This window comes from Poecilia reticulata, chromosome 5 (genome assembly GCF_904066995.2).
Source record: "Poecilia reticulata chromosome 5, P_reticulata-male-v2, whole genome shotgun sequence".
Lineage (NCBI taxonomy): Eukaryota > Metazoa > Chordata > Actinopteri > Cyprinodontiformes > Poeciliidae > Poecilia > Poecilia reticulata.
In genome coordinates this window covers 14,281,132-14,298,452 of record NC_088834.1, presented here as the reverse complement: position 1 = coordinate 14,298,452, position 17,321 = coordinate 14,281,132, and the positions used below count along the sequence as shown (strand labels likewise).

The following is a 17,321-nucleotide window of genomic DNA, read 5'->3' as shown; positions in this document are numbered from 1 at the left end:
ACTCAGAGTGAAGCAAACAAAAACAGCTTTTTTGTTTGTTTTTTGTTTTACATATCAATATGTTTCTACTTTATTAAATGTAACAAGGACATTTCCAACAGTTACAGCTGTCTGTTTGGCAGACAGCTTCACTTTGTCTGTTTATATATATATATATATATATATATATATATATATATATATATATATATATATATATATATATATAGACAACACTTTATGACTTTATGATTTTCCATTTGTTATTAATTAAAGATTTTAACAAGTGGAGATTTAGTGAAGAATCAAGAAGACTTATTTTTATTTCAAACTGCAGCAACGTGACTGTGTGATTTCTAGGCTGTAATAACCAACCCATGTTTAACTTTACCAACGGCTATTTCTGTTCCAATTTTTTATTTTTTATTTTTCAGTGCACTGTTCCTTTAAAAGATGCAGCGATGACTGATGAATAACTTCCAGCTCACCACCCTGCTTCCTGCCTCTGGTGATCACACAACTGGCACAAACTAAAAAGAAATTACTCTGACTTGTTAGAATTAAAAACAATAATTGTTTGTAGCCATATGTACAAATTCACTGTTTTTTTAAATTTTATGTATTTTTTGTTAGAATATCAAGTAAATTTTAATACCAGACAAAGATAACCTGAGTCTACACAAAATTCAGTTTCCATGTTATCTCAAAGAGTTTGGGGAAAATGTACAGGGGACTGGTGAGACAAATAGCTTTTTCTTTTTTTCAAAGGACTATTTTATTCTATCTGGTGTAAAACTTACATATCATACTAAAAGTAAGAGATAGTGCTAGTAATGTAATGGTCTTGAACTGTTGTGCAGCCTACATGCGCCTCTTTACAAGAAAGTTGTGAGAGAGGAAGTCTGACTCAGTTTGAAAACCCATGACGGAGCAATCTCAAAAGTCCTAAGCGATGTTAAAATTGAATTTAATTAGTCTTTTCTCAAAATTCTACACACAAATACTCAATTATGACAACGTGGACAAATATTTGAGATTTTTGCAAATGAACAAAAACTAAAATTAAAAAAGTGTTTGATCTGAAACCTTTAAGTGTGACTTAAAAAGATAAGAGCCGTCATCTATAAAAGGACAATTTTTCTTATGTCACTGTTTAATGTTTTTTACATTTCGGTATTGATCAGAAATGATTGCTTTTGGCCATTGATTCTGTTTTCATCTTTTTCTTTGCGATACGCTTGGTGAAACCTTTTCGACTCATTTCAAATGTAAATCTACCCGACATTACAGGGAACGTCATCCTTTTCATTCCTGCGTCCTCTGTTGTGCCAGCTCTTACTACTACTGGTAACTATGGCAACCATATGAAAAAAAGAGATGTCCCTGAGAGCAGCAACGTTATCATTCTTAACAAATTTTCAAAATGAGCTTGTATTACTTTATCTATACGAGACATTTAGTGTTGTTACTACGGATTTTTATTTGTGTCCAGTTGAATTTAAGCTCTCTAACTAAGATACTATCAGATCACATACATCCTTTGGACAGTTAGAACTGACTTAATTAAAATAACTCTTTGTGTGTAAAAATATTTTTTTGTAGACACAGCAGATAACAGGTAATGCTGGCCCCAAGCTATCTTACCTAAAAGAAGTCTTCCAGACATCTAAAATATGAGCTCAACTCTCCATTCAAGACATTATCACCACTAGTTAAAGATCTCAGCCTAATTTAAAAAAACAAATCCATTTTATAAAAAAAAAAGACACTACTCAAAGAAGTGGGAGACCAATTAACTGAACTACATAAACATACAAATATACACCAAAAAAACCCAAATATAATACACATAATTTGCTGATGATTTGTTGCTGATATATTGTTTGTCCTTAAAAGTTTTGAAAGGCGAAATTTTACATTTGAAGAAAAGCTGAGGTCCAAATCTGAGGTGGTAATGTCCTTCACGGTCATTATGTTTTCAATCACGACTGGTTCATCTCATCGCCTTTTAAGTGACTAAATAGAAAACCCAAATCATTGTTTCACACAAATGAACAATGACACGCAAATACTAGCTAATTTGCATACTATAAAATGTAATTCTCTCATCATATTTTCTAGTTTGGCACTTTAATAAAAAGGTATGATATTAACAAAATAAACATCACCAATCTGTATTTATGTTTGCTACAAAGACATATCAATAAATCTAGAGATTAAACCGCAAAATTGTGAAGACAGATGTTTTTGTTCTTCTTTGCTGGTTAGCAACTGCTACAATAATGTATCAAATACAGAAGCCTTAACTAAATCCTTGTTGCCATGGTTACTTACTTGAGTGGAAGGCTTGTCCTTGGGGTCGTCAGCTGTTGAAACAAGCACAGTAATTTAGCGCATCTGTTCCATAGTTTCACTGGAATCACTTGGTGACCTTTGCAAGGAGCTTCATCAAACCACAGAGATCCATCAAGATAACACAAATAACTCGGCAGCGTAAGTGCTGCTTACGTTACGACAATCACGGTGTCAACGTGAGAAGTGGCTCTAAATTAGTTCTGCAGCATCCCTGTTGTCTGAGGGGAGTGGTGGAATGACACGGTGAAAAATGAATTAATAAACTTACAAAGTGCAACCAGTTTGTTTTCAGTATGAAATAAACCACATTATTGAATGATTATTTATCCTTTGTTATATAAATATAAATCATAGCCTGAGTTATGAAGAAGGGTTGCTCCCCCCACTACAAAGCAATGCTAGAGTTTTTTTTTTTTTTTTTTTTCTAATTTAGACTTCTTCAGTTTACTTTGAATACTAATTCATTACAAAGAAAAGTGTTTAGTCACATTATAAATCTATACATTCTCAATGTTTTCATTTAGGGATACAAATATCCTACATATTTTAGGAATAGAGTTGACCTTGACGATAACTCACTCTGTAACACATTTATTAGTTAAACATGTTTAAAATAAGAGGATATTTTATGTATTTAAAAAAAAATATGCTTTATAAGAAGCAGCCTGGACTAGGTTTAACTAATTCCCTGAACAGTATCATCCAGGAAACCTGATTTTACTTCCACTCTGGTTTGCCGTTACCCGAACAAACACATTATTCTAAATTTCTTGCTAATGTTCAATATTGGTACTTGAAAAGTAAAAAAAAACATTTTTTAGTCTTGAGTTGTTCAGTGTTTAGAACTCTTTGATGCCTTTTAGCTGTTAACTACTATAAATAATTCTTTATAGGATTTTTGCAAGCACATCAAATAATGGCTGTTTTGCCTCCAGCTCTTATTTGACATATCATCCTGTTATATGCAGAGTGCGAGATCTAGAACAGAACTTGTGTGCGCAACATTAGTATTTTTGAGAAGTAAATATGTGGGTCAGTTGTATTGGAAAGGCTTTGGCCGCAGTTTCAGTTTTTCTCTCTTTTTCCTTCTCCCAGAAATTTGATCTGAACTTACTTTTTTTGCACAGACTCGAGCAAAACATACTACCACTAGATGGCAACCTTGTTTCTCTTTTGATTAAAAAAAAAAAAACGTTCTTGTTACTTTTTCCTCCCTTCCCCCCGTTCTGCAGAGGACCATCTCTCCTGTGGCAGGCTGGGGGGAACCCTCGATTTAGGGCTCTGTGGTGAAATCTTAGAAGGCTGGAAGCTTCTATCTGCCCAAGAATCCTTCAGATTTCTCTTCATTTAACCTCATTCTCCATTTTTTTTATTTATTTATACATGCTCTGTCTTACATATAATTGACTGTAAAATGAAAGTCAAGAAATCAAAGTTCAAACTGTAAAGTGATTTGATTTATTTCATTTTGAGTCATTCAAGGGAAATGTTGCTTTTTCATAAGAAATAGAAATATCTTGAGACATTCAGACACGTTTTTTTGTTGTTTTTTTTTAGTACATGACAGGTACTGGCTCTGTGTGAATCACAACCAGTCACAACGCCAAAGTTACAACATGCACTGAACAGTAGAACACTTATACAGAAACAACAGCATAGAAAGTCAATGGGTAAAAATGTTCTCTGTGGGTTTTTTTTTCTTTTACAAAACAGACAGCCTCGAGACCTACAAACAACATCGTATGAGAGCTGGCTAAGGTCGTTCAAATATCTTGTTTTTGTTTTTTGTTTTGTTTGTTTTTTTTGTGTAATTGAATTCCCTGGAAACAGTGTGTACTTTACAAAGATCAATGGCTTAGGCAAGGTTGGGGTCAATTCCACTTGGAGTGTAAACCTTAAAAAAATATATCTGACATTTTGTGTACTCCTCTTGGTTTTTGTTGTACTTTCATTCTCTAATAATACTCATTTATGTGGTGTCGTATGTGACGAGTGTACTCCGTCAAGGCATCCTGAATCAACCCCAACCCTGTAATACAGTGTTAGATTCAATGTGTGCAGCTTATATAAAAAAAGATCCTTATTGGGTTTTTAAAACTGCCACATGCTCTTTAAAGGACCTGTGGGGTTCTATCAAATAAATGCAAAAAGGCTTAAACTTTTAAACTGTGAGATATATCAGCTAGCAACCTAATTACACTTTAGATTTTAACTTAATGAATTTATCTGTACACTTGGGAGTCGTATAAGACAATTCAGAGTATGGTTAAAATGAAAGATTCTGTGCTCTTCTTGAATTTATTTTTTTTTTATTTTTTTTCAACTAAAATCAAACAAGCATAATTTAGTCTTAATTTGAGTACATATCTCTCCTAGGAGGTTAGGAAATTAAAAGGTGCTTTGTATTGTTTGTTTCATATTTGCTTCCATTAAAAACGGAGCACCCTGCCTTAAAGAGACAACTTGATTTTTTAAAAATAGGGTTCTGTGGATAATGAGTAGAAGTCAGTATCTTCCCTGATTCATTTTTTTTGAAGACAAAGTGGATTTCTGCCGTCTTAAAAAAAACCCTCCAACCTCGAAAATTATATTATGATAATGAATAATTGGTTCTTTTTGTAACTGCATATATAAAATTGTGGATATTATCATATTGTATTTGTACAATTCTGATGAATTTGATTATTGATTTTGATATAGCTAGATTTTAACTGGATATTCCATTTATTGTAAAATGTTTGAAAATTATCATTCCTATTATCTGGCTCTTTATAAATAAACTGAACTGAACTGGATAACCATCTTATGTAAATATAGTTTGAAGATTGAAGATTGGTAAAGCAATAAAATAATGAAATTGGAGTTTTAAGATGACAGAAAAACATTTTGAAACTGAACCAAGCATTGGCTTGATTTCCTCTGCCAAAAATAATCTCTCTTTCTCCAAGCACACTATTTTATTACACGAGATACTAACTGCTTACAACTAGTCCACATAACCCCATTTTAACAATCCCAAATAATTCTGCTAGCAAATAAAAACAAGATTAATTGTAAGAACATACATTTTGTAATAACATGTTTGCTCTGTGTCACAGTATTACAGTCTAAGTAAATTAAACATCTCGCCTGGTGTTTTCTTGGTCAAAAAGATTAAAACTATCAACACTTGTTGGGATTCTGGTGCTTATTTCAGCAAGAGTGTGTTTGTGCATGGCTGTAAATTTGTATCTCCACAATAAATCTCAATTCTCTGAAGTAGAGCTTGCTGCCTTCTGATGAAATATTGATTGTCATCATTGTTCAGAGATATTTCAGCAATAATGGTCCCTGACTATACTGTAGTATAGAAAAAATAAATAAATAAAAGGATTACATGATGCTTCAGGAGCAATTTTTGTATGTATGTATTTTTTTTTAGGTTACATTGTTAACTTTAAAGGACATCTGTGACTGTCATGTGTTTTCCTTTTAGGGGTCACCATCATATAGTGAAAGATGACACATATTTGACTGCTGGTTATGAATGATTAGCAGCTGTTTTTGCAGAAATGAACCATTTGAAATCATCAAATTCGATGTAAACACACATGGCTGCCGATATCAGAAAACATGTATCTATGAATGTAAACAAAGCCATTTTCATTGTCCATCTGAGGAAATGTGCAATGCCTTCCAGCAGTTCTTGTGCAGCAGTGTTCAAGCGTTAGACCTATGGCAATGATTTATTAGATAGTAAGCAGTATGTGTACTACAACAGAGCACTTGTTAAAATAACAGTTTATTTATTTTTCTCCCTAAAAATATGAGATGCTGAAATACAGGTTGGATTGTGTAGTATTTTCCCTAGTATTATACATGCCATTTTCAATATAAAATTGTATTTTTGTGTCATGGTATTAATCTTTTCTCTTTAAAGTTTGGATTTTAGAACTGTGTTTAGTTTCAGCCAAAATAGCAGATGTACTCGGGAAGAAAATAAAAACAGGAATCCGACAGCACAAACACACATTCCCATCGAAAACAGTTCATTCTTTTCCATTAAGCAGTGCCCTTGCTGCTTTAATGCTTCCCAGTGGTAACGCGCACACAAACAAGCTCGGCTTCCCTCTGCTCCTCACAGTCATTGCTATTCCTTTCACACCTCAGCTACTCTCACTAAGGGAGAGCAATATGAAATGGTCCAACTCTGTGATTAAAACTGAAAACAGAATCTGGATTTGTGATTGGACTTTTCACCACAAGACAAAAACATCTAGATCAGTCGGAATCTGTTGTTATTACTTTTAAAAACTACATTCATTTTAGTCCAATGGCTTTTTTTCTTTTACTTACTGTTTCACCAGTTGTTCTGGGTCTGGAAATGACTTAGATCCTTTATTTTTTACAAACATGTTTGTTCCCATAAACCTTGATGTGATGAAAGAAGACATTAAAAAATGACAGAGTTTTAAGGGGGGAAAAAAAAATCTACCATATGTACCCCAGAAATGTTGGAGGGAGGGATCAACTCTACAAGTCCCTGAAACGCTGCTGACATTTCATGTTTCCTCATTATGTGTTTGAACTGGGATGGAACTGGGAAACACAATACTGATAAATGACAGACTGGAACACAGATTGTTATACATTTTTTTCTTTGCTGAATCATTTCTTTCTTTGCTGGAAATAATAATAATAAAAAAATCTTATTTCACAGGTTTTTATTTTGGGATTTTTATATAACTTCTGTTACTGAATTTTTTCCCACCTAGAAAGTCAGACTATTTTGATTCTGTTACACTTTGTGAAATTGAGCTGTAACTACTGACCGTGCACCAAACTTTCATTTGCTTTTAGGGATATTTTTGTGTGTATTTCATGAGCTGTAAGTGTACTTTTCTGCCAAATGTTCAAACTTTTGATTTACAGGGTGACTATATCATATGACTATGTGTTGAAAGAAAGTTTTTTTTTTATAATGAATGAGTGATTTATGCAGGGGATGCAGCTATTTGTTCAACATGACTCTAGGCCTGATTTACTACGTGACAGTGTGATCGAAACAAAACCAAACAAATCTAATTGATAAAAACCAGAGTTTTATCAGTTTTAAACAATTTATAAAGTCTAACAAAATCAAATGTTGCCATTCAAACTGGTCTGCCAAGCAAATAACATCACAGAGTGCTGGGTAGCTCAGCCATATTATCTGATGGTTTGTGTACTCGTGTAGAGGAAAAGTTGATTAGACAGTAAAAAAAACCCAGCAGATTCTCAAAGACCATTGCAATCTGCGACACGTAATCTGTATAAATTTGCATGTCTCATAAAATCTGGTGGTATTTGTTTTGCAGAAGAAGATACAAAGAAGTAGTATGAGTGGCTTGATGCTCTGCTGAATTCAGATAAAGAATGCAGCAATGCCACATAATGTATTTCATCCTGCCTTCCACTGATGTGTTTCTGGAGTAGCTGCAATCTATAAATAATGTTAAAGCAGGACATACTTTGATTATAGAATATTTGAAGAGAAATAAAATAGGTTGTCCTCTTTGCATAATGTGGTTAGGGGAGCACTGACCTGATGCTAACTCCAGGGTGGGAGTGAGTGGCAACCAGCAGTGTATCAGCAAAGTTCTGAATTTCTTGCTAGATGTTTTTTGGTTTGGAGTTTTTCTTCTATCCATCATCTAAAAATAAAACCCCATAAGTCAATGAAAGAAAATATGCTTGCTCTTCTTCTTTCTTTTTAGGCCTAGCTTAGAGTGGCATAGACTGAGCAAGAATGGTACATCTGCATAACCTCATGGCCATGCTTGTGCTTGTTTTGTGCTGCAAAAAGGATTTGGTCCCTTGCACACTTTGTTTGTTTATGTTGGCTTTTTTTCTCGTCTCACTTAAATGTCACCAAAGGATTTTCCAATCTAACAAAATAACCTGAGGAAATACAAAATGTATTATTCAAATGATGTTTTCCCTTATTAGAGGGGGGAAAAAAACAACCAAAACGACGTGGGCCTATGTATAAAAATAACCGCCACATAAACCTAATAGCTGGCAGCAAACTCTGCCATCAGGTGTTTGAGTAAACTGACAAAGAGACTTTTATTTCCCTAAGGAGAAATTTTGGGCCACTGTTCTTTGCAGAATTGTTTTAATTCAAATGCAATGGATGGATTTTCGGCATTATGCTTTGTTTAAAAAATATATATTTCGAAATGTCTTACTATGCTTCATGTTGTCAAACAAATACTATTACAGAGTTTTGGTTTCTTGTGATATGACCATAATCAACCCTAAGGGTGGCTTGTGAAATTGAACAAAAATAATGTGGTTAATCACACGTAAATAAAAAAAAAAAGGCGGACAAAGAAAATCATGACTTGAAAACATCCTTTTTGTATTCCCACTGGTTAGTTGTACTAGGTGTGAACATTTTTTTTGAAATGCTTAAGCATGTCAAAAAGACAAAAGAAACCCCAGAAGGAATGTGTGAGAGACTATCACCTTTTTACAGCGCTGTATAGGGCAGTGTAAACAAGCCGGTGAATTTAGTTTTCCAAGGTATGACATAAAAGTACAAAAATGTTGGTTGTGGAGCATTTGCTGAACTTTACAGGTTCTTACATCATAAGTTTGCAGTGACACATTGTTCATAAAAAACACACAGTGAGGAGTGAATTTGGCATGCAACTATCATAGACTCCTGCCACATTATGGACGTGTCTTTTATCAGTGAGGATTTTTATATATGCCTACAAGCATCTGTGACATGCAGACCTCCAACACTAATTAGCAAACCTTTGCTTTCCTCTTGAAAGCAATGTTGGTTGAATCACATCTCCATGGAAAATATCGGTATCTATGTAGCCTGTGGCTATCTTCAACCGGTTTGCGTGTGAGAGTGTTGCGCATTTGTGAGTGAGGATCAAATCTGGTAACTATATATAAATGGTGATAAAATCATCCTTGAATGAAGTCAGTGCTAATAGAATTAATTACGTTGAGAAACAAGAAGTAAAACCCAATTTGTTTTGTTCTTGTTTCCTATCCAACTATTTAAAACTCAATGTCAGTCAAATCAAAGCTTACACACGCTGAGAATCTGTCACTCAGATGTAAACTTCATGTGAGTTTGTTGTAAAACATTACAAGATAAGTCTACTTTAAACATTTCTTTAACTGCCAATTCATATTTTTATGTTGATATTGTGTGAGCATGCATGTGCTATCACTTTATGCGGCAATTGAGATGCTTCATTTCTTTTTTTTTTCTTAACAATATTTCAGCTAAGGTCTACCTTTATCCTCATAAAACATCATACAATGCTAAAAAATAACGTCCAGCGGCAGATGTTCTGTATTCATCCATTCAATACACAACATGTAAACCTAAAAGATAGCAGGACAGATGCTAAAGAGAGGCAATGAGGCCCATGTAATGAAAAATAAGTGGGAACCTGTGATAACTGCAGACCTTAAGCAAAGACATTAAATCTTATGCATCACATAGAAATCTGACATTGTAGACAAGCAAATCACTTCTGTATAAGGGACTTTCTCTTATCAATAAAAAAATAAATCAGGTTAGATTGTTTTAAGATGTTGTTTACATCAGTTTCTCATAATTCACTCATTCATATTCAGATGATCTCACACAGCTGATAATCAGATGAACTCACATTTGCACATACTTGCAAATGTAAATGATTAAGGCCAGGTTTGGGAATGGAGGGCACAATATGTAGCTTATAGGCTTCTAGGTCCTCTGGTATTTCTCCAATAATGAAAAAATAATAATAATTGGGAGTCACTACAAGAAGGTGGACTTTGTTTTTTTATGGAACTGAAAAAACCCTTTGGCTGAAATCATTATTTTGTTGTGTTACTTCCATTTATATCCGTAGCTCAATCTTTCTGCTGACTCTGCGTTTTTAAACAAACCCACTGGCTATCTGGGGGTGTTCTTTAGTTTTGTGGATGTGAAATACAGCACACAGGAATGAACTCAAAGGAGGGGCAGTGACATTCTTCCAACTTAAGGTATTTTTCTTCCAAAGTATTCCCAACATGTATTGACATAGCTTGTTGCCCTAGCGGCATGCTCAGGTTATTTGCGAAACATGAGAGCCTTTTTCTCTATACCTTTCTTTGTCTCTGGCTTATTGAGCAGCTCTGTTTGCCAGGTGTTTTGGTCAATAACCATATGTCCACCTGCGTTCCATGTGTCTCTGATAACCTATACTTCAAAGGCCTTTGTCCAAAGTATTTTGTCGTCCCCTCTCAGCCTTTGGTCTACGTGCTGGGTCAGGTCCTATATGATTTTCATGAGGTTTCCCACGAATACCTTCAAGAGGAAAGTAACAGTTCTGACCCAACATCTTTTGGGCTGTTTCTAAATGGTTAGTCCCCCTCTGGTAATTTATGTTAATACTGTGTTTTGGGCTGCCACCAGCCAGTAGACGGTCTGAGGGACTGGCCTCAGTAATGTCCCGGAGGTGCTCATCGTCATCCGTATCAGCATCGATGTATTTGCTGATCGAGGAGTCATGGAAAGTGAAAACTGTAGGGGCCATGGCAGTGCTGTCTGGTGACTTTGGAGGGGTCCTGCTGCTGGCAGTGGTGTACACAGATGCTTCGGGACTCAAAAGAGACTGGTCTGAGACAACTGAGCTGTCTGAAAGTGGGGACAGCCCTGAATCCCCGTCGCTACGGCAGCCTCCTTTAAGGCTTTTTGAGGAGTTTCCTGAAAACAAGAATCTTCTTGTATTGTCTGGGCCTGAGGATTTTGATCCTGGACTCAGCACAGACTCATGCTGCCCTTTGATTTGATGACCAATTTTTTTACTAATGTGCTGAGACAAAACTGTAACTGGACCAAAAGTAAACCGGCTGCTTTCTTTAAGACCAATGTCTGCTGCTGGACTGTGGGGATAGCGTGGATTCTCTTGGAAGTCTGTAGCACAACTGATGTAGCTATCAATGCTAGACAAGCTTTTCATGTCCCCCACTCCGTCTTTGGCTCCTAGCACTGATGGTCCATGGTCTTGAATGGCTCCAAGCTCTATCTCATCTCTCTGTTTGCTAACTCTGGACCCTCTGTCTTTTGCATTGAGGTTAGGTTGTGACTGTGTCTTTGCCATCTGGCTGTACATCTCTTCTAATTTCTCAACGTTCAATCTTTGGGGACTGGTGTCTCGAGCTTTGCAGGGAGAGCCTATTTCTTGGGCATTGAAGGAACGGTTTGAACTTGTCTCTGACGCAGCTCTTTTGGACGCCCATTTCCAGTGACTTGGGGACAGGTGGTTGTCATGAGGTCTCTCACTCTTTTCTACTACTACATCCATGAGCTCTGCACTCCGAGCAAAGGCTTCCTTTAAGTTCATAGAAACAATGCTACCATTTCGTTTTGCCCTCTCAAGAGCCTCCCTTCTTTTAAGGGCTTTTTCTTGCCTTTTCTGCTCCTTATAGAACTCGGAGAAGTTATTCACAATAATGGGAATAGGTAACGCAATCACAAGCACTCCAGCAATACAGCACAATCCCCCCACAATCTTTCCCAACAGAGTTTTGGGATAGATATCTCCATACCCTACTGTGGTCATAGTGATGGTGGCCCACCAAAAAGAAGCCGGAATGCTTTTGAACTTTGTATCCTCTTCGTCCTTCTCGGCAAAAAATACAAGACTAGAGAAGATCATGATACCCATGGCGAGGAAAAGAATAAGCAGGCCCAGCTCATTGTAGCTTCTCCTGAGCGTGAAGCCCAGAGACTGAAGACCTGTTGAGTGACGAGCCAACTTTAGGATACGAAGGATACGCATAATCCTGAAGATCTGAACCACACGGCGGACATTCTGAAACTGCAGCACACTCTTGTTGGACTCTGTCAGGAAGATGGTGACATAGTAGGGTAGAATTGCCAGCAGGTCAATGACATTGAGAGGACCCTTGAAGAACTTCCATTTATTGGGAGAAGAGAGAAAGCGAAGTAGGTATTCCATGGTAAACCAAGCAATACAAACAGCTTCCACATGTGCTAGTTGTGGGTTGTCTGTGGACTGGCCGAACTCATCTGTGCCCTGAAGCTCTGGAAGGGTGTTTAGAGACAGAGCAATGGTGGATAGCACAATGAAGAGAATGGAGATGATGGCCAAGATCTGAAAGACAGAACAAGAGGAGTAATATGAGAAAAGATTGCACCATTAGGGAATTAGATAAAGTACAAGAAGACTTGAGATGAAAGAGGAGAAGACACTTAGACTGGCAAACTCTATATGAGAATACCAGTAATTGCTAAGAATATAAGAAATGCATTGTAAAGTCGTGTGCAATTACACTGAGTAAAAGTAATGGGGTATTTTTTTTCTAATTTCCACTGTGATGTAATAACATTTTGAAACTTTTAAAATAGACCCCACTTTTAAACCTATTTGTTACTTTGCTTAGTCTTAGACTTAAATACACCTTCAGTGTATTTATTAAAGCTCATTAAGGCAGTATGAAAGTGGCGAGAAGTGTAAGAGAATGCTGATATTCTCACAGTGTAAATAGACCTCCAGTAAATACCCAGCAGAGTGTGGGACTGGCTGACAGCAAATGGACTGAACTCGGTTGGATTACTTATTTATTTATGACCGACTTATCCAGTGTACTTACATCAGTTAGTGCTCTTGAGTGAACAATAATGGTTAGCAATCTATAAAATCACCATCGCGTCTGCATGTCTGGTCGAGGTGACATATTTAATAGCCAAGACTTTAATAAACATAACTAAAATAATTAGATTCAAAGTTTGTTAAATATTCCATATACATTTGTGAAAGGTTCCAAATATTGTAAAAGTTATTTCACCAGGAAAATTCCATTGAGATTAAACATCTGTTTTGCAAGAGAATCCTGGCGAATACATCATGTATTACTACCTCTCAGGAGATCATGCAGTTGCAGGTAGTTTCTGCCTTTTCTGCCTGGGCACAAAATCGCACAAATCCCCTAATTGTTTCTATGTCATAAATCCTACAGTTATACAAAATGCAGCCTCAGTTGATTTTAAAAACAGGCAGAATTTTGAATTCTTTGCGGAACTGATATGGTTAAAATTAAATATACATGCTGTAATATATTTATTCCTATGAAAACGTTAGGACATCCTGCATTTTTTGACGCATTTGTACATTATTTCCTCTCACAGTCCAAAAACATGACTTTTAGGAAAATCGGTCTTTATAAATTGTCCTTAGGTCTGCATGCATGGTTGTTTCTCCCATGTGTCCCTGCATTGACCTCGCTTCTCTCCCAATGACTGCAATAAACAGATGTAGTAGAAAGTTAACTTTTATGTGAGGTGTGCACAAAGTTGACCTCTTATTTTAAAGAAAGAATGAAGGCCAAAATAAAGATGGCAGTTTTTAAATCATTAATGTTCTTAGATGTATCACAATGTCACCCTTCAAATTAGAACAGTTCAAATAAACCATTAAAAGAACAAAATAAATATGGCATTCATGACTGTGACAAGCATATGCAACCTTCTGACAGACTAGTATATTATAGTCCTCCTGTTTCTGAACAGGCACTTATCAAAATAACTCAACTTTTATCTTTTCCAATTTAAATATGTTTATTTGTAAATGTTTTCAGTCTTAATGCAGCACTTAGATAACAAAATGCAGGGTGATGAGCATCCCTTGCCTTTAAAGAGGACGAGGAACAGGATTACTTTGTGAACTGCTGTCTGCAGTGGATATATTAACCCTAAATCTCCAAACAGAACAACTTAGAGAGATGAGTAGGAGGTTGTTGCTAGAACACTGAGCCTGTTTTGGCAGTAGCCCACACGCTAAAGGTTAGGATGTTATATGATGATAAAAATCAAAGGATTGTTAAAACGTTTTCTGTAAGAGTGAAAACCACTTTGCAGGGCAGCGTAGCACAGAGAGATATTCAAAACAGTGATTAAACATTCTGATTTTACTGCTGTTTAATTTGCTATAGACAGAGTACAGCTACTTTTTTTTTTATTTAGAAAACTTTATTAAAACATTAATCAAGTCCATCTGCTTAAGACTTACCTGAAATTCCGTTTGTCTAAATAAAGTAACACTCTCCACAGTTAACATGTAATGGAAAATTAATCTAGTATTCAGATTCCCCAGAGTGTAAGAGAGGCTAAAAAAGCATCCTTATCTATGACCAATCAGAACAGAAGGATCCTGTTGCCATAGCTTCACGGCAGGCATGAATAATAGCCCTATCTGTTTATTTTCTTCCTTCTGTGTGTGTGTGTCTCCCCCCCTTCTCTTGTCCAAGAGCAAATCTATTTGAATCAAACACTTAAAGAGCAAAGAGGGTCTGGGACTGAAAGGTGAGTGTGAAGCTGACAGGGGCAGCATACAAGGGAAAGGAGGTAGGGAGGCCACAGTGGAAACAATGATGATGTTTAACACAAAATTATTCCCCATAAAGTAAATAACAGGATGTGCTGCTTGTGTTATCTGCTGTACCTTTGTAAACACCAGGTATTAAAGGTCATCCACTGGGTAGAAAACACATCATACTTGTAATAAGTCTCAAGGGAGACACAGAGGGGGCACCGCTGACAGATTCCAAACTTACAGTCAGGAGAGATAGCAGCTGAGGAAGGGCAAGACCAAAAAGGGGACAGAGGTAATAGGATTGAGAGGCTATAAAAAGCTTGCTAATGATGATGCACCGATGCTGCTGTGTAATGTTTTGGTGATGTGGTTAAGTTCCAGCAGGAAACCCTGTACATTTCCCCCAGGATGCGGCGCCGTGGCCTCTGTCCTCGCTGCGCATTCATCCACCCTGCACATCTTTACATTTGTCTTCCCGGGGTTGTTTTAATGTCAAAGGGCTCTAATTTCATAAATCCACTTAACTCCACAACTGACACAAACTTTTAAGCACACACACAAATGAAACCACAAACAAACACACATCTAGAGTTAGAACAGAACGAAGAACGAGATGGGAATCGGGAAAAGGTTAATGGCATCAGTACAATTACAGGCTAATTATGAGCAGTGTGTTGACTCAGAAATCACGATGATTTTCAGTTTGATCTGATCTGACTGGTGGCGAGCCAATTAGAAACTCAAACTATCAGTCATTTTCTGATCAGTGAATGCATCAGGTAGCTGATACCAGCAACACTCTTCAGTGTGGATGTTGTTACAAGGAGAAGAACACTTAGTAAAATATTTTAATTCTCAGTGAGGTGTTTAAAAATGATAAGTAGATTAAGTAGATTTTTAAATCTCAGTGAGAGATTTAAAAATCTACCTAAAAGGAGACAAATTTTACAACATGGCGAACTTGACTAAAGTGTAGTGATATTTCGTAAAGATATTACTCAAATAAAAGTAAAAGTAAAAGGTACAGGTAGATTTTTCCAAAAGGTTACTTGTATCCCAAGTTACTACCCACCTGTCTTGATTAAGTGCATTTATATTTGTCAGTTGCATCAATTCTGAATTGTACTTTTTCTTGTAAATACAAGAAAAAAACTGCTGCTTAAGTAATGTAGCCACGTTCACTTTGTTAATTGCTAGTATACGATGCTAAGTTTAAAAGGACGTGTTAAATTTTACGTTATTAAAGCAAAATCCAGTTTTATAGTGCCTGCTCTCTCACACAGTGTGTCATCATCTCCGAATGCTGGTTGCAAAGAATTGTAATCAGCTAAAAAGGGAGTCAATTAAGTTCATAGCTTTACAAGAAAGATAGATCGGAAAATGGACATAAAACATTAATCAAGCCATCAGTTTTGAAACCTTTCACAGCAGATTCTAATGACTGACACGGCTGACTATGTCCTCTGCAAAAAAAACCCGAAATGAGTGCATGAACCCTGGTGGCCATCTAAAAGAAAGCTACATAAAATTGGGGAGGTATTTTTTATTTGAAGGATAGCAGAAGACAACATGTGCATGATAGATGGATGAAGAGAGGGGACACACTGACAGGAAATCCCACTGTGACACTAAACAAACCCAGATCTCACTGGTTTGTGTCTCTCCTGGCATATGGTGCAGTGGTTCAGCAGACACAGTATTCCACAGAGAGTAGCTGCATCTTTGGGGCAAGGTGACACCAGAACCTCATTAGGCTGTTAGAGAACAGGTGCTGGACCAAACCAAATATGCATATTTCATTAGACCGAAGAAAGGGTTGCATAAACTACACTGATTGCCTAGCCTAAATTGCATAAACACATACATTTAAAACTTAGGCAACTGTATATTAATGCAGTTATTTCTGGACAATCTGCTGTGCCTCAGTGACAACTCTGTAAAACATGCAGTGACCTACTTTTAGACTGGCCATGTCCCAGCAGCTGTGACTTTTTCCTTTCCTTGTAATATCGCTTCTTGTCAGGGATTTTACCATTTATACGTCTATTCACCACTCACCTGGCAAGAAGTCAACTTAAAACCCCTTCTGTCTGCTTGGAAAAATAAATGCTTTCATTTGGGGAGTTTTCATGCGCAAACACCTCTGAGTTTTACAGAGAAAGACAAGAAAAAAAGAAAATATCGAGTGTGCTGCTATAGCGTCAAAGAAAAGACCTTGTTAGCATCAGAAGTCTGTAGGAAATAGACAGACTGATTTGAGATAATAAAAACACAACAGAAGCTCAAATAATCATTCATTACAGCCAAGCTGTAATGAATGCCAACTCTGAATATGCAACACATCGAACTTTGGAGCAGATGAAGCAGATGACAATGCCAGATGTCACACCTGTCAGACAAGAACAGGAAACCGAGGATGGAAATTTACACAGGCTCACAAAACTGAACAGCAGAAAGAAAAGTTGTCACCTGTACTGCTAAGTCCTTATTTCAACTGTAACGTTGAAATGATTGGAACTTTTCATTAAGCATGGACTGACAACATTAAATCAAAACGATATGATCATTTATCACTTATCATTTATAACATTACAAGCCCACTAAAGCCCACTGCTTTTTTTCGACTCT

General features: G+C 36.5%; 1 protein-coding gene across 2 annotated transcripts in view; it reads right to left on the bottom strand.

Moving 5' to 3' along the window:
- Positions 1 to 3,769: 3,769 nt before the first annotated feature.
- kcnb1 (potassium voltage-gated channel, Shab-related subfamily, member 1) overlaps positions 3,770 to 17,321 on the bottom strand; it is a 44,795-nt gene continuing 31,243 nt past the window's right edge. For both annotated transcript variants that reach the window (XM_017304769.2, XM_008408739.3), the window contains exon 3: positions 3,770 to 12,476. In XM_017304769.2, coding sequence (XP_017160258.2) covers positions 10,563 to 12,476 — 1,914 coding nt within the window. In that variant the 3' untranslated portion in view covers positions 3,770 to 10,562. The remainder of the gene's footprint in view (positions 12,477 to 17,321) is intronic.